Source organism: Mustela putorius, unplaced genomic scaffold (genome assembly GCF_011764305.1).
Source record: "Mustela putorius furo isolate JIRA1106 unplaced genomic scaffold, ASM1176430v1.1 tig00003909_pilon_pilon_pilon, whole genome shotgun sequence".
NCBI classification, from domain to species: Eukaryota; Metazoa; Chordata; class Mammalia; order Carnivora; family Mustelidae; genus Mustela; species Mustela putorius.
Window position 1 is genome coordinate 34,855,528 of NW_025422057.1, and position 21,776 is coordinate 34,877,303.

At 36.6% G+C, this 21,776-nt stretch overlaps 1 protein-coding gene across 2 annotated transcripts in view; it reads right to left on the minus strand.

The window, feature by feature from the left end:
• TNKS2 (tankyrase 2) overlaps window positions 1-21,776 on the minus strand; it is a 69,025-nt gene that overhangs the window by 20,764 nt on the left and 26,485 nt on the right. For both annotated transcript variants that reach the window (XR_006603276.1, XM_045069017.1), the window contains exons 8-18: window positions 21,128-21,314; window positions 20,038-20,159; window positions 17,130-17,221; window positions 16,959-17,037; window positions 13,548-13,719; window positions 11,167-11,246; window positions 7,258-7,403; window positions 6,194-6,359; window positions 5,025-5,244; window positions 2,322-2,431; window positions 1,418-1,606 (exon numbers count right to left, since the gene is read on the minus strand). Coding sequence is in view for 1 of the 2 variants with exons in the window: in XM_045069017.1 (XP_044924952.1) it covers window positions 1,418-1,606; window positions 2,322-2,431; window positions 5,025-5,244; window positions 6,194-6,359; window positions 7,258-7,403; window positions 11,167-11,246; window positions 13,548-13,719; window positions 16,959-17,037; window positions 17,130-17,221; window positions 20,038-20,159; window positions 21,128-21,314 (1,563 nt within the window). In the remaining variant the exon portion in view is untranslated. The remainder of the gene's footprint in view (window positions 1-1,417; window positions 1,607-2,321; window positions 2,432-5,024; window positions 5,245-6,193; window positions 6,360-7,257; window positions 7,404-11,166; window positions 11,247-13,547; window positions 13,720-16,958; window positions 17,038-17,129; window positions 17,222-20,037; window positions 20,160-21,127; window positions 21,315-21,776) is intronic.

Below are 21,776 nucleotides of genomic sequence, written 5' to 3' on the forward strand. Positions count from 1 at the left end.
CAAAGATCTTATTTTTAAGTACTCTTTACATCCCACGTGGAACCCAAACTCAGAAGCCCAAGATCAAGAGTAGTATGCTCTTCTGAGCCAGCAGGTGTCCCTTAACCAGAAATATTTTGCCCCCATTTATAGATGACATGACTGATGCTTAGAGATCACACAAGGTGAAAGCTGTACAACTCTAAGTGGTAGAGCTGGAATTCTATGGCAGGTCCATTTGACTCTGAAGTCCACACCTGTCCTCTAGAGCACTTTATTTCACATCACTTATGTCTGGTGGACTAACAAATGGATGGAATGAACTAGAAAAGTGCACTCTCAGGGTAGTTTGGAAGTAGAAAGACATTTCCCTGAAGAAATATTGCAAACACTGTTGGGCGGTTAGCCTGCTGAGAAAAATGCAGCAGAACTAAATCAGCTTCTCAGGGCAACTTGTAACAGTGGAATCTCTCTCAGTAGAAAGCAATCTGTAGGGAAGACTGCCTTTCCATCTCAATTAGAATTTCTTCTTTTCCCTCCATGGCCCTGGTCAATTTCCTCAGTGATCAAGGCGAGAGAGGCACCTGTGTCACAGTGGCCAAAGCAGAGGTCAAGGCTACAATGTAAATGTCTATACGAGTTCCCTTGGGAGATGGAAGGAAAAAAACCAAAACCAAACTAAATGAACAAAAACTTCATAGAAAATTGGAGGAATAAGCTTGTTTTATGAACACTACTGGTAAGGTAAGCAAACAGGAACTTTGGGAAGAGGCCACGTGGGAGGGAAGGGAATTCCTACTAGAAGCTTTGTGGCTACATCCTGAGGGCAAAGTCTCTGGCTGGGAAAGTTCATCAAGACCTCTATGTCCTATATGACTGTGCACAGTATGCACCGTTAACAGTCTTCACTGAGGGCCTGCACCTGTTTTGTTTCCCAACAACTAATTTAAGCAGCTATACCATGTACTTTTTTCCTTAAGATTTTATTTTTAAGTAATCTCTACCCCCCAAATGGGACCTTTTTTCCTATTTTCAAAAGCACTCAGGATATAATAACTGATTGATAATCCTATTATTTACATATTATATTTTAACACTAAAGAAGTCCTAAGTTTAAATTGGGCTAAAAAAACAGATTTAGCCACATTCACCAAGAAGACTTTTTAAAAAAAGATTTTATTTATTTATTTGACAGAGAGAAAGAGATCACAAGTAGGCAGAGAGACAGGCAAAGAGAGAGGGGGGAAGCAGGCTCCCTGCTGAGCACAGAGCCTGATGCAGGGCTTGATCCCAGGACCCTGGGATCATGACCTGAGCCGAAGGCAGAGGCTTAAACCACTGTGCCGCCCACACGCCCCAAGGAAGAAATTTTATACATACCAAGTGAACTTTAAAAAGTCAGAAAAGCACTGAGATTTTTCAAAAGTCCATCACTTACTGAAACTAAATCTAAAGGCGTTTGTCCTTCCTGATTTTTAAGAGTAGGGTCAGCTCCATGGGCCAACAATAAAGCACAAAGCTGTGTTCGTCCCTTTTGTGCTGCTTCATGCAAAGGTGTGAAAGCCCATTTGTCCGTGGCATTGACACATGCGTTATACTTTATTAGTAAAGCTGCTACATCTACATGCTGTAAAAGAAAATACTCCTGTTACAGTCCAAAATATCATCACATTTTAGTTCCTAAAAAGAAACTAGCTATATACCTGTTTTCCATATTTTCAAACCTACTCTGGAAAGGAGAAGAAAAATCGTGTTTCTCCTCAACATCATAACTTATGGATACTTGATTAAAAATTACAGTAGGCATTTTAATAAACATGAGAAATTATTAAATATTTAAGAATTCTACATAGGACGGGAACTAAATAAATAAATACAACTTAAACAATTTCTCATTTATTCAAGTGTTATAACTGCTGAACATCAGTTTATAAACCAACAACCTTTCTCAGTTATTCCAACTATACTACTGAATATGGTCAATACTGATTGTAACATTCAGGGCTGTTACAAACTCAGGAACAATGCATCTGAATCTCTACAGAGACTCCTAGAAGTGCTAGTGGTTTCCTGGCACCAACAAAGAAACAAAACCATCAACATCTCACTGAAAACAGGAGGTGCTAAAGAAGGTAATATAGTGAATGACAGATGTGCTGCATGTCACACAACTCGCTTACAACAGATTCAGAATTGAGAGTTGGACATTATTTAATCTCTTTAGTCCTCATATTTTCTCCTCTATAAAATGAGAAAGTCCAACTAAATGCCCTTTGAACTTCAATACTGATTTCCACTTAAAAAATTTCAGAGATTTTAAAAGGTAATGTGAAAGAACTTACCCCGTAAGATGCCGCATTATGTAAAGGAATAAGTCCTCCTTTGTCCTGGGCATTCACATCAGCTCCATGTTGCAACAAATACTCTGCAACCTCTAAATTATTATAACCAGCTAATTTAGAAAAGAAGTAAAATTACTTTCACTTGTTATTTATAGACAATGACATCTATAGATCTGTATAAAAAGCACATATATTCTTAAAAAAAAGAAAGAGAGAGATTTTATAGAAATCTGATTATTCCCCAACAGAGTCTATTAAAAATTTAGCTTAAGGAAAAAACTGTCCACTGGTCTCAAGTTGGAGCTTTCAGTTGCCACTCACTCATTTCAGAAACTCTCAAAAGTTAAAACTGATGGATTTGTTTGTACCTTTCCTTCTAAAGTCTTCTACCAAAGTCCCTGGCTTTATTGTTGTTATATGCAACTTCCTAAACTCAGGTACGTGGTCTCAAGGACTACAAGTAAAAGGCATTCAAATATATAAAAACCAAGCTAGGAACACAAGTGGCCAGCAGAGTAGGAGGCCGCACACCAGCATTTTCCCAGAAGGACACAAAGACATGCTTTTTGTAGAGAGAGATCTTAGGGATATACATCTCTGCAAGTATGGCAGCAAAATCTAATGTTAAAGCCATGAAATAAAACTTGGTATATTATAAATGTGCCATAACCTCTTAGCTGTCATCTTGGGAATTGTCAGCTATCTCGGTATAGTCTTATGATAAAAGTGTATTTTATCTGATGCATAATCACAGATTGAGAGCAAATCTAGAACTTAACTTTGTCAACATAAAACGAGCTACCACGTGAAACTTTAAAACAGTTCAAAATATTTTTCACATTTATTTTCTTGGTAGTTTTTATTCTTATGTTTAAGGATTTAAAGCCAAAAAATTCAGTAAGATCAAGGAGGGAAAACAAAACCAAAGAACTACCATTAGCTAAGTATTACAATGAATCCCAAAGTCCTTCCAGGTCTCAAGGTATAATACTGCACAAGTGGGCAGAAATTTTTCTACATACAACCTATTTACCACTTACAAAGACAACATGGATTTATACACAGGTATTTTTCAAGGTTTTTATTTGAGAGGAAGAGAGAGCAGGATAGAGAGGAAGCAGAGGGAAGGAGCAGAGGAGAGGGAGGGAGAAGGAGGCTCCACGTTGAGCATGGAGTCCAACATGGGGCTCGATCCCAGGACCCTGGGCTGAAGACAGACGCTTAACTAACTGAGCCACCCAGGCACCTGACAACATGGGTTTAAATAGTAATTATTAAACTTTCTAGAGAAGCTACCATAAAGATACAGAAAAGCTACTGTAAATAAATATACCCAGCATAATTCAAATATACACAGGTCACATCCTGTCTGCATAGATGAGAAACTCCTGATTGCCAGTGGAACTAAAAGCCTTTTTTTACCATGTTAATGTGTGGTTACCACTTTCAAAATTCTCTAAAAGACATACAGAGTAATTCTTTTCCTTGGGCAGTGGGTGAAAATTTAAAAATACAAATCACACATCACCAAAATTATCTTTTAAATATTAGGAACACACTTAGTTATTCACACTAAGACTAAAATAAACAGGAAAAAAAAGAGAAGGGTAGACTTCCATCTCCCATATTACACAAAGTGGCAGAAACACCTGCATTACTTTTTTTCTTTTTAAACTGTATGTATTTAGATAAACTTGTATGAGTCAAATTATGTCTACAATGTAACACTACTGAAGTATTAGCTGTAAGCTCAGTGATTTTAATGGCCCACTCCCTAGCATTTTCAATGCAGCTAAAGAAATTGAACTGAAATGCTGTGCATTTGCACTGGGGAAAAAAAAAAAAAGGTGCACTGTGTCAATTTCACGAGTGAAACTTATAAAAATGTTATGTACTCAATTGTTTCCCAAATTCTTATATTGGCTGTCACTATTTTAGCATGTGACTTTGTAATAGGAGATAAAATCTTTAAAGAGGTAATAAAGTTAAAATGAGACTGTTAGTGAAGGTCCTAATCGCATCTGACTGGTGCCCTTATAAAAGATTAGGACGAACAGTGAGAGACACGAAACACGTGCATACAACTTTGACAAAAGGCCAAGTCACGATACAGTTAGAAGGTAGCCATCTGCAGGCCGAGAAGAGAGGCATCAGGAGAAACCAATGCTGCCAATGCCTTTATCTCCAACAACTGGGAGAAAAGAATCTTCTGTTAAGTCACCCGGTCTGTGGTACCTTGTTACAGCAGACCTAATGAATTAATATTAACAATTCTGGCAATAGGTTTATGTGACCTTTGAAAGCCTTAAGATTTTTTTTCAGCTTTAATGAATGGCTGTCATCAGAAGAATGGAAAGCTTTAACTTTCCATGAGGAAGGCTCGCCGAAGCACGCTGATTTTTCAAGTTTCTATGGCCAAAACTCACTCAAGGAAAAAGGATTTAAAACTATGGTGACTGGAATAGAGATTCTAAAGCACTACAGTGACTGGCAGATTCTCCTTCCATTGTTCTTACTGTGGCAATGCACCAGTACTAAAGTGAACACGAAACATAGCTGGCCTCTATGAACACACTCAGGTGTAATGGTAGCATTAGGAAATATTTGAACTGCATCTTCTCAGTTTACTTTCAGGAAATATTTTACTCTGGTAAAATGAACCTCAGATGTTGAGCTTAAACCTGTGAAACTTCGATCACTTACCTGCTAAATGTAAAGGGGTTGAATGTCGGCCTTGGGTATCACGGCAATTTACATTATCAGGAGAAGACAACTTCTTTACTCTGGCCAAACAACCCTTCTTGGCAGCATCTAACAAAGCTGCATCTCCCCTAAGTAGATCTTGGATATCCGTATCTCCATCTTTAACAAGATCCAAAGGGGTATTTCCATCCCTGTTTTTCTTTGTAGGGTCTGCACCATGCTGCGTATGCGAAAAACAAAGAGGAACTGGCTTAAGATTGCCCTTAGTCTATGAGAAAATAGTTAATGGAACTATAGCAAACAACCCTATTTTATACTGGGAGACGCTACCTTAAAGGTTAACATGTTTGTTGTATTTAATATAGTACATAGAAAATTATAATAAAAAGAATACAGAGGCAGTTAAACATTACTGGGCTTTTATAATGCAACTTATTTATTATCATTATTATTCTTCTATCTTAAAGTAGGCTCCATTCCCAGTGTGGGCCTTGAACTCATGATCCTGAGATCAAGCATTGCATGTTCTACCCACTGAGCCAGCCAGGAGCCCCTATAATGCAATTCAGTAAAAATTTAAACTACATTCAAAATAAGGCAGAATTTCATGAACAACTTATTTTCATAATCCCTGAGATAAAGTATAAATTTAGCTATTTCTTTTTAAAAAAAAATTTAATGTATTTCTTATTAAGAAAGCACTATGCCCAATGTTGGCTTGCACTCATGACCCCAAGATCAAGAGTTGCATGAGCTACTGACTAAGTGAGCCAAGTACCCTAACTTTTGTTTTTACTGTAAAATATCTACATGGATACCTGAATTAAACCAGTACTATCAATTTTATCGGTGCCAAATTAAATCTGGCTTATAAATTACATAATCTATCAAATATTTTGAGGTTAAAGAAGTATATAGGAAAAATTAGGATAATAATCAGGTAACTGTTACTTGATGATAGCTGGCTTTATACAATAATAAATCTATGTGTGGTAAACATCCCCATAGAGTAAAATAAAGTGTTCATGGCATTTATTCTGAAATCTAAATTGAGAATTATATAGCTTTGCTTCATACCCCTTTACCAGTTTAAGTTTATATTGAAAGTTATTAGAAATATAATAAACATCTAGTAATAAATCAGGTCCACAGTAAGTACATAAATATACCTGGAGCAGGAGTTTGCAAATTTCGTATTTTCCTTTTGCTGCAGCTTCATGTAAAGGTGTAAATTTCCATAAATCAGCTACATTAACTACTGCTCCATGCTTAACAAGAAGTTCTGCAACTTCATAATGTCCGTAAGAACATGCATTGTGCAAAGGTACAAGTCCTCTGAAATGAAAAATTACATAAGCAATGCACCACAAAGATATGTTTAATTTAGATAACTGCATATAGCTGACAAATTTCTTCAGCTGCGTAAGAAATCACACTGCTTGTATTTTATAGAACCTAAATTTACTGAAACAGAAATGGAATTATTTTTGGAGGGTGTGGGGAGGAAATTTTAAAAATATAAACATTTTTCTCTTTTTCTTTTTGGTGGGAGCAATAGTAAAATGATAGTACAAAGCTCCGGAAGAGGGAGGGGACCTGAGAGGGCTGCCTGAAAGATATTTTAAATTGTAGAGAACATAACAAACACCTATAGACTCGATCTAGAATTGAGGTATATTTTAAAGATTTTATTTATTTATTTATTTAGAGAGCAAGCACATACGGGAGCCGGAGGGGTGGTGGGGTAGGGGGGTTAGAGAAGGAGGTTGTAGGGAGAGAGAAAAATCTCAAGCAGACTCTGAGTGGAGCTTAATTCCCCGACCCCCAGATCATGACCTGAGCTGAAACCAAGAGTCAGCTGCTTAACCAACTAAGCTACCCAGGGACTCCAAGAATTGTCTATCTTTAAAGAAAAATAATTTTAAGATAAACTGGAAGAATTCGAATCTCCTCAGTGCAAACTGAAAAAATTTATTATATTGAAAACCAATCACACTAATCTCCTTAGTTATTATAAGATTATAAGGCATGATGCACTAAGTCTATATAAAGGCTAATCATCATAAAGTGTTAACTGAAACCAAGAAGTGACATTTAAGCCAGTGTTAGGTAACAGACCTGCCCGAAAACAAAAGAGCCACAACTACCATAAAATTATTAAAAAAATGTTTCCCAGATTTTCCTAAGAAGGTCAGATGAAGGAAAAGGGGCCATGGCAATCACTGGTACTTGCCCTTTGTCTTTGGCATGCACGTCGGCTCCGTGCTGCAGCAGGTACTCCACCACAGACACCCTGTTGTAGCCAGCTGCGAAATGTAGCGGCGTAGACTGACGCCCTTCAATGTCTCTGCAGTTGACACTCTGGACAGTACACAGTTTCTGCAGGATGGAACACAGTATACATGTGACACTATATATTCTGATAGGTTTTCATTCATTTAGTAGAAATTTCAAACGTCTGACTGAATTTCTTGTCTCATTAAAACAGTATTCTTAGAAATTACTTATTCTTAGTTCACCCTGTCGTTTATTGGGAATCCCTGTGGTCCTCTTATCTATGTATCACCTTTTGCTAAAGCTAGTGGGTAAATTTTACCATTACTACTACTACTATTTACGTAAAGGTAATCTAAAGCACCAATTATTGGCAATCCTAACTTCCATTTTGTGACAAATACAAGTAGAGGTAAGCTGGTCCTGGGGTTTGTTAAGAATGCAGAATCTCAGAACCCCATCTACTGAGTCAGAATCTGCATTTTAACAAGGTTCCTAGATGATCTGTAAGCACCTTAAAGTTTAAAAAGTTCTGCTCTACATCAGCAGTTCTCAAATGTTCCTGTGCACTGGGTCCTGCCTCCAGATTTTCCAATTTAGTGTGTCTGGGGCGGGGCCTGAGAACTTGCATTTCTTTTCATTTTTTTTTTGAAAATCTGCATTTCTAACAAGTTCCTAGGTAATGCTCATAATCAAGAACTAGACTTATGATCCTTGGGAAAACTAAAAAAATAGTAAAATACTTCTTTGTGTTCTGTGGTCTAGATGAGGAAGACTGGCTGAGAAAAGCTTTAAGAGTAACACTTTTATTCATGCTTGTATGAAAAATACAAATGTTTGGGGAAAGAAAGAAACATAAATAATAAATCATGGTGCTCAAAAAAAGTTTAAGGACTATCCATATTAGAAAGACTTTTTACGGGGCGCCTGGGTGGCTCAGTGGGTTAATCCTCTGCCTTCGGCTCAGGTCATGATCTCAGGGTCCTGGGATCGAGCCCGCATCAGGATCTCTGCTCAGCAGGGGGCCTGCTTCCTCCTCTCTGCCTCCTCTCTGCCTGTGTCTCTGCCTACTTTTGATCTCTGTCTGTCAAATAAATAAATAAAATCTTAGAAAAAAAAAAAAAGACTTTTTACTATTCTATCATACCCTATCCCTTAGGGATACCCTAAGCATAATAAATCAATGGAGGAAGAGATCTGTGGGTTTAACCTCAAGGGTTTTAATTACTGGACTGATAAAGCTTTCTTATGCTTCCCAAACAAGAGGCTGTTAGGTATATGGACTCAAGGTCCCATTTCAGATAGTATTTTATGGCTTTGAAGAAGGGCTCTAGGTAGGAATGAGGTTTTTTTTTTTTTTTTAAAGATTTTATTTATTTGAGAGAAAGAATGAGAGAGAGCATGTGTGCACATGAAAGGGGAGAGGGTCAGAAGGAGCAGCAGACTCCATGCTGAGCAGGGAGGCCAATCTGGGACTCACTTGATCTGATCACCAGACTCAGGGATCATGACCTGAGCTGAAGGCAGTCACTTAACCTACTCAGCCACCCAGGTGCCCAAGGAATGAATATTTTTCATACATGTGCCAAGAGCTACTAGGTTGGGTAGTTTTCACTACTCACTTTACTCCCCACTTCTCAGTTTAGTTCTGTGTACTCAGAGACAAGTTTTCTAATACTTAGTAAGAAGTATCTAGCCTGATGGATCTCCACTAAACATCACATAATTAAGTGTTCACTGGGTAATACGCAGATGTTACTGTCCCAGTAATTCACACCAAGCCTCCTGTCTATAGATAGGTAACAGCTACAAAGGTTGTGAAGATAAACTACTATCAAGTGAAATTTTTTTTTTTTAAGATTTTATTTTTGGGCAATCACACCCAAGGTGGGGCTTGAAACCACAACCCTGAAATCAAGAGTCATCTGCCCCACCAACTGGGCCAGCCAGGTGCCCCGCCACCAAGTGATTTTAAAAGTAGGGGTAAGTGAAGATGGCCAGATACTTACACAGAGAATGAAGAGAGAAAGGATGGGCTTCTTCAATCCATTACTGGGCATTATTTTGTTCTGTAAGTCCCAATTCCTGCCCTCAGCTCTTCTCTTTATCTATTTCTTCCTCTAGACTCCTTTTATCTTTTTTTTAAAAGATTCTATTTATTTATTTGACAGACAAAGATCACAGTAGGCAGAGAGAGAGGAAGAGAAGCAGGGTCCCTGCTGAGTAGAGAACCTGATGTGGGCTCGACATGACCTGAGCCAAAGGCAAAGGCTTTAACCCACTGAGCCTCGCAGGCGCCCCTGGACTCCTTTTATCTTTATGAAAACAAAGTCTTGCCAATATTATATATACTGAATATAGCTTTATGCTCTTTAACATATGTAAGCACATGAACATTTGAAAATTTTACCCCCTCAACAAAAAAATCAGCTAGTTGACCTTTAACTAATTGCCTTTAATTTTTAAATCAATTTTCCAGGAAAAAAAAAAAGCAACTCATTTCTTTTAACTTAAGTGACTTGTTTTTCCACAAGTCAGTAATACTTGGTAATAGAAACCAAATTCTCTTTCTAGTATCTTATTAACCTTCCACTTAAGGGAATGAAAATATAAATATAAAACATGTCAAACAATAAGATTCCATTATAATGTTTTTTTTTTGAAAAATGAAATTATTAAAAAATAAAATCTTAAATTACTTGGAGATGACTGTACTATCTACAGAGATAAAACAGAAAAGATCACACTGACTTTTAAATCAACTTCCTGAAATCTCTTTATTTAAAAGGATAGTGATGTGTTTCCTCAAAGCTCAAGTTCAGATGAGACCAACGTATTTCTTTCTCTGAGAATCTAAAATTGACTTTATGTCATTTGTCTGTTCAGGACTGAGGACACCAAACAAAAATAACAGTGAAACTTCTTCATGTAGCTACTTCCGTCACAAATTTATAAATTCAGATTTTTATAAAACTTATTGCATGTCATTGTTCCCTTAAATAGGATGAGCACTGTTTTTGAAAAAGTCTAGGAGTAAGGGGGGCAGGGTTGGGGGGAATATAACAAAGATTTTTTCTCCCTGATAGCTTTGGGAATTAAAAGTAACATTAGAATAAAGTAGAAAAAACCCCCAAACCCCAAAACCCCAGTGCATTACTCAATTATTTCATTCATAAAACATGTTAATTTTTTAATCTATATTGGTTTAATGGAAAAGTAGTCTTGCTCTTTCAAAATGTAAAGCTTCTGAGTTATTTACTGGGATATACAACTTCTGTAGGTAACAGAAATATCTGGTACAAGCATTAAAACACTACATATGACTCTATGGTAAAAAGTAAAGGAAAATCTGAGGAAGGGTTATTCTATGGAGGACAACCATGGGAGATGGGCCATGTAAGAGCTGAAGTTGGCTAGATGAACTGAAGATTATTAGGAGACAATGGCTCTGAAAAATGGCAACACAGTGGTAGAGAGGGCAAAGAAATGAAACCAGAAGAAATACACTGACACAGTGACACACTGTTTAGTAGTTCTTGGTCCCTTCCTGTTGTACGCGTCATATGTAAATAAATGACAATAATTTGATATCTTATTCTTTTAAAGGGACAAATCGGTTCTTTAAATGAAATTTATTTCCATAAACATGCCCTTTATTTAAATCTGTGATTGTCAGGTATTTACTGAGATGCATGTGAAAAGTTTCTTTGCTAACAAAGATTCTCACTTGTGGAGAACTAGAGTATCATTATTAACCTTTTAAAACAAGGCACATATAAGTAACTAGGCTCTTCATTACAACAATACAGATTATTAAACACTGCAAATAAAAATCTAAAATTAACAAAAACGCAAGATCATATCTTACTTTTACAGTTTCTACATCGCCAGCCTTTGCAGCTTCCAGCAATTGTCTGTCTGCTTCTGAATTACCTAATGGGATGCCTTCTAAAAAGAGAGAAGGAAAGAGTGATTAAAACTCCTACAGAGAAGGCAGGACTAAGCTTTAAGAGAGGCATTTATCTTAAAGTTCTCTTATAGTTTGGTAGGTTATATACTAAATCTCCATGGTAGTAGAGGAAAACCAGAAAGACTTAAAAATTTTTGTGAGACAAAAAGAAGTTTTTCTGGGAGGAAACATTTCATGTATATACATATAAGTAAGCAAAATGTATGGAAATGTGAATAATAAATGATTAAAACAATATAATGGAATATAAAACAGATGAAAGAAAAAAAAAGGATCCATTACTTATCAAATTGGCATGTTCTACAACCAACGCCACTGGATGGTGGAAAAGTTTTAAATTAGGAGACCAATAGCCAGAGACCTAACCATGGTTCTGCCCTTAACTAGCTATGTGAACTGGGTCAAGGGGCCTCAGATTTTTTCAGTTCTAAAAAGAGAAAAGACGGACTAGAAGATAACTCAAGTCATTTTCAGGTCTGAAATTCTGTTTCATAGCTCATTTAAAATTTCACAGGAAAGGAAGCAAACATGTACCTTTGTATCTTAGAACAAAACAAACTCCAATGGATTAAAGACTTAAGGGTAAAAAAATTAAAATTTAAAAATACTAAAAGAAAATGTAAGTGAATATTTTTATATACTTGGAATAAAAAAGCATCTCAGAGTAACTACACTGAAGGCAGAACCAATATTGATTTGGAACAATATGTCAAGCAATAATATAACATTAAACAAAGTTATAAGGCAAATAAAAAATGGGACAAATACTGCAATATGTATCTTAAAAATGCAAATTAAAATAATGAGATCCTGGGTTTTTCTTTTGCATCCATTAGTGGTCAAAGAGGAAATGGGGGAGCTACACGGACAGTATTTCTATACTTCATGTTTAAAAAAAAAAAAAAAGGATCTATTACTTCTCAAGTTCATACACACACATTCACCAACGCAAAGATTAAGAAATCAGAATACCCAGTTCTGACAAACAGGTCTTGTCATATGCTGTTAGCAGGAGTATAAAATGGTACTTAACCACCTTTCTAAAAGATGACTTAACAATTACATGTTAATCCGTTGACGTGGAAATTCTACTTCAACAATTTACTCTAAGAAACTAGGTGGAGGGCATGCTTGGGTAGCTCAGTCAGTTAAGAGCCTGCCTTCAGCTCAGGTCACAATCCCACAATCCTGGGATCAAGTTCTGTTTTGGGCTCTCTGCTCAGCGGAGAGCCTGCTTCTCCCTCTCCCTCTGCTGCTCCCCCTGCTTGTGCTCTAACACTAGGAGGAAAGGTTAAGAAATCACACTTAGCACAAACTAGTAAATGTCCATCACAAGGCAACTGAATAGGATTAACACTGACACCCCAAAACTGACACTGAAACAAATGTGCAGTACATGAGGAACTAAAGGGAATCCTGAAAGTCTTGTAGTTTAGTTCAGTTTTGGCAGTTCCCAGGTTGTTTTGTCAATCTGCCTTCACCTATTCAGTGTTTTTCTCAAAAGGTAGTTTCTAGATCATAGGCATAATGACCATCAAAGATGACTGTTAAAGATACAGGAGGCTTGATCTGTTATATTTCTTCTCATTTGAGTTTTCAGGTACCAAAGTCACTTTAAAATTAGACCAGATTTCTAGGGTGAAATGTATAACCTATGCAAAATGTATAGATACTTGATCTAAAATATTTAAAAATATAATAAATATGCTCATATTCAATAGTTAAATGTTTTAGTAAGTCACATAATGGATTACCTTGTACAAAAACTCTACATGCCTCATAATATAAAGGACCTAAAGAAACCGTGAAGAGGCAGGGCCAGTCTTTATCGAGTATTACTTATCATTATGGATGCTCAACTGAGCTACCTTTTTGTGTTTTCCTGTCTTAAAAAAAAAGCAACTATTACATCTTAAACACTTTCTAGATACAAACTTAAGCGTCAACTATTAAGAGAAATTGAGCAGATAATGCTTCTGGAACAAAATCACAGTAAGACTTAATGACATCTGGAACACTGAGTATAATGAATTAAGAAGTAATAGCCAAATACTCCACATTTTCTTTTTATTACCAACTTCTACATAGTATGTGACAAAATTTATTTTTATTTTTGAAGTTTTATGTATTTAAGCATCTCTACACCCGAAGTGGGGCTCAAACTCACAACCATGAAATCAAGAGTTGCATGCTATTCTGACTGAGCCAGCCAGGCACCCCTGTGTGAAAAAACCGAAAGGATAATTTTGAAAAGCTGACTTCATGAAAGCATGGACTACCTTGAAGAAGCTGCTGCACATTTTCATTTCCCATCTGTAAGGCAGTAAAGCCCTGAAGGGATATGATGCTGGGATCGCACCCATAGCTCAGGAGTAGGCGGCAGGTTTGCAGATGACCACAGTGTGCAGCTCTGTGCAGAGAAGTCTGACCGAGGTTATCCAGAGCATTCACCTTAACAAATGCAGAAAAAGCTAAAATTAGCCTGAAGCCTCAAAATGTAAAACCATCTAATCATGTATTTAATGCTTGCTACTAATTTAAAAATCCCAATTATTTTCTCATGAAGTCTATTTTCCAGTGCCAAGACAAGTGTTTTTGCTTCAATCTAGAACATAAATTCACAAGCTCATGAAATCTGGTATCAGAAGAGATCCTTTCGGGACGCCTGGGTGGCTCAGTTGGTTAAGCAGCTGCCTTCGGCTCAGGTCATGATCCCAGCGTCCTGGGATCGAGTCCCACATTGGGCTCCTTGCTCCACGGGGAGCCTGCTTCTCCCTCTGACTCTGCCTTCCACTCTGTCTGCCTGTGCTCGCTTTCTTTCGCTCACGCTCTATCTCTGACAAATAAATAAATAAAATCTTTAAAAAAAAAAAAAAAAAAAAAAAAAAAAAAGAAGAGATCCTTTCTTGAATTAAAAACAGTAAATCTGAGTAATAGTTGTGTTTGACATTATAGTATTAGTATAATTTACTGCATTTAGAGGTAGACATTGCATAAGAAAGCTTAATCCATATGTTTTTAATGGATCTCTAAAGTCCAGAAATGTGGAGACTAACCCCAAGACAGGCAACAGTAACAAAGCCGGAGACTAAATTAGCATTAAAACATTTATTCCTACTGGCTTAATCTTCGATTTTTATCATGTAAAATATAATCCCTATAGATAAATACATCATGGTCTATACACACAACAAAATACTTTTGAGCAATAAAAAGGAACAAATGATTGGTATATGGACGAATCTCCAAAATATACAGAGGAGAAAGCCTTATAGAAGAGTATGCATTGTACAATTTCATAGACATGAAGGCCTAGAACAGGCAAATTAATCTACACAGGAAATAAATTAAATGGCTGTTGCATCTAGGGGTGGCGATTGCCTTGGATGGGCTCCTTCTGTAACTTCTATACCTTGATGAGTTTTGGTAACACACGTGTATACATTAGTCAAACTTCAGGAGATGTACATTTAAGATTTGAGCATTTCACTGCATGTAAGTTCTGCACTCCCAAAAAACCTGTAAATAAATTCTGACCTCTAGATGATGCCTATATGGAAATATTTAGGGAGAAGTGTATAGCAATTTGCAAATACTTTGAAATATGTAACATGTATGTATACATTTATGGGTTGATAAAGGAGAAACTGATGGATATGTAATAAAATACAGTAAAAAGAAGGGTCCCTGGGTAGCTCAGTTGGCTAAGTGAGCCTTCAGCTCAGGTCATGATCCGGGAGTCCTGGGATCAAGCCCCACATCAGGCTCTCCACTCCATGGAGTCTGTTTCTCCCTCTGACCTCCCCCCTCATGCTCTCTCACCATCTGTCTGTCTGAATGTCTCTCTCTCAAATAAATAAATAAAATCTTAAAAAAAAGAATAAAGTAAAATGTTAACTCCCCCATCTCATCTTCACCCGCACCCTTCCCCACCAGTGTAATCTGAGACATAGTCCAATTCATATTCATGGAACTGAAGAATATGTGAACAGCAATGTAGTAAGACTTTCTCAGAGAAACCAAAACTGGATTATAAATTGCTTATCTCCATGCTTACGGAACTTGAAAACTGATCTAAAACGATGAGGACAATTAATCTACTTATTCACATGCCAAAACTCACTGAAATGTGAAATACATCCACTTGAAAACTTTATTTGGGTACCACTTTGTGTTAAGATCAGGGTGACAAACTTCTTCTGGTTTGCCTGGGACTTTCCTGGTTTCAGTACTAATAGTCCTGTGTTTCTGCAAGTCCCTCTGTTCCTGGACAAACCTGGATGGTTGGCCTCACTAGTCAGGACTGTCTGAGGGAGTTTCACGACTCACATTTAGTATGTATTCAGATATTCTAGTAATGTACCACATGTATGAAAAAAGCAATCAATGAAAAGTTATAGAACAGACAGACAAGATAGGCCAAGTAGTCGAGCAGAATCAATTTTATTTTATTCAATAATTTACAATAGGAAAGATTGAGATTACACATTATCAAGAAATCCCCCCCGTATCAAAAAGAAATGAGGACACTGAGAGGAAACACAAAGAAAAAGCTGTAGAAAGAGTTCTAAGTGCTTCCTTGAGTGGGATACCAAGGAAGGACAAATCAGAAAACTATTCTGCAAAGCACATTTAGGGAAGAGACTTGGGTGTCACCCAAGGGCTAAGGGTCTTACTCCTTTCTTTTCCCTTCATTCACAGCAGTTCCATTCCTTGTTACGTAATGAATTGCTACTAAAGATTTTGTTTGGAAAAGGCAAGAATCCTTGGCTAAAAACTGTAAGACCTGTTGCATTTGGTGACTGTCATCTCTTCCAATGTGGGATGCCATGTGTATTTTTTACTGAGTGGTAGTTTTCAAAGTTCCTGGGTAAGAAATGATGATTTCTAGCCTGATGAAAACACAATTCGGGGCTGCTCGGTGGCTCAGTGGGTTAAAGCCTCTGCCTTCGGGTCAGGTCATGATCCCAAGGTCCTGGGATCAAGCCCTGCATCAGGCGCTCTGTTCGGCAGGGAGCCTGCTTCCCTTCCTCTCTGCCTATCTCTCTGCCTACTTGTGATCTCTGTCTGTCAAATAAATAAAAATCTTAAAAAACAAAACAAAACATAATTATTCCAAGAATAAAATGATTTGTATACAAATGCCAACTAAAGAATACTGACTTCACAGTATGGGGAATTGTTTTCAGTCAAATTATTTAAATAATTTATTTCCTTCTGTTCCAAGTCCTTCGGTTTAGTCATAGAAATAACAGAGTAAGACAGACTGTGGCCAAAGGTAAACAACAAGAGTTACCATGGTAGCCAAGGAACAGAAGATATGAGCGAGAAAAGACTGGAGATGACTGGTCATAAAAAGAGGGTCTCTAGCTGAGGATATTCTGAAGAGTATTCTGTTAGAAAAAGAACTTAAGGATAACCCGACTGGTGGGGTGTGGGTAAAAGGAACGGAGAAGGAAGGATATATAGGAAGCATGTATTTTTTTTTTTTTTTTTGGAGTAAATCCTTCCTTAGGCTTTCTAGCAAAAAATCAGATAAAGAAAAGTATCTACTAGACTATTTTAAAGTATAAGTTAAGAGGAAAAAAGTAATACTTATGAGAGTAAGCAGTTTAGGAAGCCAGGAGTTTCATTTGCTGAACAGAAAATAACTCATCGGATTACCAAAGATTACCAAAAAGGAAGTATACCTTTGCTTCATGTTTCACCACTACTTCAACAACGTCATTATGAGCTTTCTCAGATGCCACGTGGAGAGGAGTCAAGAATCTTAAAAAGAAAAAGTAATAAATCAGCCAACAATGTATTTTCCAAAAAAAAAAAAAAAAGTGTCAATTTTTAATTACTAAAACTAGACTTACTCTTTAGTCTTTTCATTGATGTTTGCTCCTTTTCTTAGCAACAGTTCACATATTTGCTTTCTTTTGGGGTATGGAGATGCGGCAGCACAATGCTAGATAATTTAAATTGCAGCATTAATCAAAGACTATACATAACTAATTTTTACTTAAGAACAATTGTGTTTCTAATCAAGAACTAAGAAGTTATTTAACCTCTTTGTTTTTTTGACCTGACTTTGCTACTCAAAGACTTTCTACTGGATAGAATGTACAACAATTACCAAATTCTGGCCCAGCCTGCAAATCCTATTTATCAGATATGTTAACTAAATATTCTGATCAAGTTTTATAGTTACCCTGTATCTTTGAAAAAGCCACTACTGATGTAATGAAAATTTAAATTAACATCATGAACACTCCTTTAAATGCTATTCCCACATAGCATGGTTTCTATGTTCTTTTTAAAACTTTAATTAATAAAACACTCCTAAGGTTGGAGTTTTTTTTTTTTTTTTTTTAAAGATTTTATTTATCCATTTGACAGAGAGAGATCACAAGCAGACAGAGAGGCAGGCAGAGAGGGAGACAGAGGGAAGCAAGCTCCCTGCTGAGCAGAGAGCCCAATGCGGGACTCAATCCCAGGACCCTGAGATCATGACCTGAGCCGAAAGCAGCAGCTTAACCCACTGAGCCACCCAGGTGCCCAAGGTTGGAGTTTCTTTACATCAAGTAGTAAGACATTCATCAGCTCTGGATGCTGCCTGGTAACAGCACAGGTCAAACAGCTGACAAGATTAGTATTTACTTCTTTCTCAATGAGTTGCTCAAACAGAATAAGGAGCTTGGATTACTTGTTTGTCAAAATCAATGGGAGAAGATGATACACTCTAAGTTGGAGTTTGCTGCATCTATATCTATGATATATCAAAGAGGAAAGGAGACAGAAGGTAGGGATTTGCTAGTTATAACCCTAGAATGTATCTCATGATCATGTCCCAAATCTTTGCTCCCCAATATTGAGGATGATAATTACAACAGGTGTTCAATAAATGTCTGGATGCATGAATGCATGAATGACTAGATCAATGTAAAAATATGAAGTTAAATCGAAAGCTTGAGAATTCATGGGATAAAAGTTCTGGATAACTGCCAAACTAAGTTGTTCTATACATCTAAATACACAGTACATATGAAACCTGTTCTTATTTTAACCTGTTGTTAACTATAAAGCTTATCTGATCTTCATGACTTTGCCTCAGATTCGTTCTTCACTGTGGCTGCTGTCACCAAAATAATTCCTTTGCCCTCAATAAAACCATTTCTAACAGGTAAACATAGCTACTTTGGTATGTTGTGAGTAATCATCCCAGGACATCTATCAGGATAGCACACAGAATGGAAATGTTTTATTTCCAAGATTCCTTGATCATGTCCATTTCAAAACTGCAATTTTACTCCTCTGTGCCCCATTGTGGGGCAGGGCCCATCATCTCTGGAAACCTGAAGACACTGCCCCTGTACCACAACTATCTACCAACACTTAACTCCTAGTATATTTTAAGATTAATAACAAAAATAAGTTGTTTAATAGCAGAATATTTAAGGGGAGATAATATGCAGTATTAGTTTTTCAGACCAGAAAATTTTCTTCTCAGTCTTTCTTAATTTCTCTGCACCATCTTGATAATGTTATGATTTTAAATTTGCACTAGCATTTCTTATTAGTCTGAAGCTTTTCTTTTCTTTTTTTACTTGGATTTTTTTTTACAACTTCAATTAGCAAAAAGGCTTAGTATGTTTTATAGATAGTTTTGACATAACCTTCACACAGTTCACATCCTGGCATAAGAAAGAAAATTAACCAATAACCAAGAAAATGAATTACCTACAAAATACTAGGTAACTAAGACTGTGAGTTAAATTTGCCCCGAAACACACTGGTTTATTTAGGGTCCTCTTCCCTCATCCAAAGCACATTTTGCAATTCATACAGCAGAACTGATTTTGTTCCTTTTAAACTGCTATTTGGGGCACCTGCGTGGCTCAACTGGTTAAGTGTTGCCTTTGGTTCAAGGTCACGATCCCGGGATCCTGAGACTGAGCCCTGCATTGGGTTCCCTGCTCAGTGGGAAGCCTACCTCTCCCCCCACTACCTATCCCCACTCCCTATCCCTCATGCTCACGTGCTTTCTCTGTCTCATAAATAAATAAAAATCTTTCTAAAAATTGGTGTTTCTAATGTAGTCTCCGATTACACCATTGCCTTCCTACCTTCCATCACTTTATCCCTATTAGCGCCCATTCTTTTCTCACTGCTTTTCCATAGACTATCCAATTTTCATCTACTTTGTTACAGCTTTGTTACAGTAACATAACAGAAGTGTTATTACCTCTAATGGGGAAGTAGCCTCAAATCACACAGAAACTTTATTTACACAGTACAGAGGGTATATATACAGACTTCAGACTAATTTTGAAAAAAATTACAATACTGGAAGGAAAACCAAGCTGTTTTTAGATGGATGACAGGATTATTTTTCATTACTTTCAGTGGGTTTGAAATTCTCAATCACAAGCATTTATAATTTTTATAAGGAAATAATATGTACTATTACAATAATAAAAAAGCTACACATAACATACACCAGTATATGAATAAAGTTTTTTTTTTTTTTCTGGAAGGACACTCAAATGAGTAACAGGATTGTCTTTTGGGGGGGGTGAGGTTATCTATTTTTCTGTACTGTTTGGCCCTTTTAAAAAAAATGTATGTTCAGGCATTAATTTTTTAAAAAATAGATTTTTAAAAACAATTCTACTACTAGTAGGACATTATGTTACTGTGTATCATCAATAGAAGTAGGACGTTATGATTAGCTCAACAGGTTTTTGGTTACTGCATCTTTAAAACTTTAATCTGAAACATTACCAATGCAGTTTCATGTGTTTGAGGATGCTTAAAATTCACCATTTCCAGAGAGAGATGTTTTTTGATTCGTGTTACGTCAGCTTCCCGTGCAGCCTGCAGCAGTGAGTGGCCTTTAAACTCATCTAGATGAAAAAAAAAAAAGCATATAGATCTGCATGAGAATTATCAAATTGATGGGACTTACCTAATAAAAGATACTTAGTGTTTTTGAAATTATTTTCAAAATTATCTACTAAAATATTTAGATAGAAGCTCTAAAGATATTCTCCAAATATAACCCCCCAGAAGAGAGACAGTGCTATACCAGTTTCCCCCTTAGTTATGACATAATTCATCCCTAAATGTATACATAGATTTAGCCCATGGCCAACTCAGGGTCTATTTTGGTCTGTAGGAATCTGGAGTACTGCAATCTATTACCAGACCAGAGAGCTCTGAGATGGTTCGTGCTCTAACATCATGGTGGTAGATGAACCAAAAACTGAGTATTTCCAAGAGCCACCTACTACTGATGAACAAATGAAAGAGTATTTTCTCAAGATTTCTCTTTAATTCATCAGATTTGTGGAACCACCCATTTTCCTTTACTGTTCCCGAGTTAACACAAATTTAATACAAGTTTCCTATTTATGTACAGCAATATTACATCTGAACTAGGTGGCTGTTTCTCACTACATTTACTTCAGTTATAGACAGAAAACCATAGAACTGCCAAATATCAAAGAATATTAGATGGTTAGGATCTGGGGTCCATGTTTAAAAGACAGCAATCCTACAAATGACAAGGCAGATTACAAGAAACTCACACCAAATACAGGAACAAAACCCTGAAATTCACTCTTTTCAAAAGCATACAATCTCACTGAACTTCACTTGAAAAATCAAGTACAAATATATTTTCTTTTCATAGCATCTTAAAAGTAGAATGAGTAGAAACCTCCAGATGACTAAATATGCTAGTAAGAACAACGATACCCATGTGTAAGGAAAATTTTCCATTACTTAAAAATTTCTAAAAACAAATGAGAACAAATTTTTAGTTTGTTGCTATCTTAATATCCTAGTTGAACATTCATCATTTTATACTCACATGATAATCTTTCTTTTAACTGCGGTGTGGGAGCCAAGTCTATAGCACTTTTATTATGACAATTCAGCAGTGTTGGATCTGCACCGTAACTTAGGAGAAGAGAACATACTTCAACCCTGTTTTTTGAAGCTGCCTCATGAAGAGGAGTGAATTGCCACAAGTCCATTGCATTTACACAGGCACCATGCTGAGGGGTTGTTGGGGGGGGTAAAGCATATAGTTAGTGTTCAACTTTTTAAGAGAATTCAGTATTAGTACTTTGTAATTTCACATCATGCAAGCTTAACCAGGCTATATCCTCAAAGTCCACTTTTTAAACCTATTATTTCAGAAATATATTTTTTTCCCATGGAAAACCAGTAGCTGGTTGCTAGGCTTATGTAATAAGGCCTTTACTTAACTCTTTTATTGTTAAAAATAGCTTAAGAATGAAGCTTTAGATTTAACTTGCATCTTTTCTAATTTTTAAGTTTTTCCCCTTTTTTGATGTATAATTTACATATAGTAAAACAGTTCTTCAAAGTGAATAGTTTGAAGAGTTGTGACAAATATATATCTTTATCTATCTGTATCTCCATGATACCATCACCCAATTCAAGATAGAGTACACTTTCATTACCCTAGAATGTTCCCTCATGCTCCTTTTATA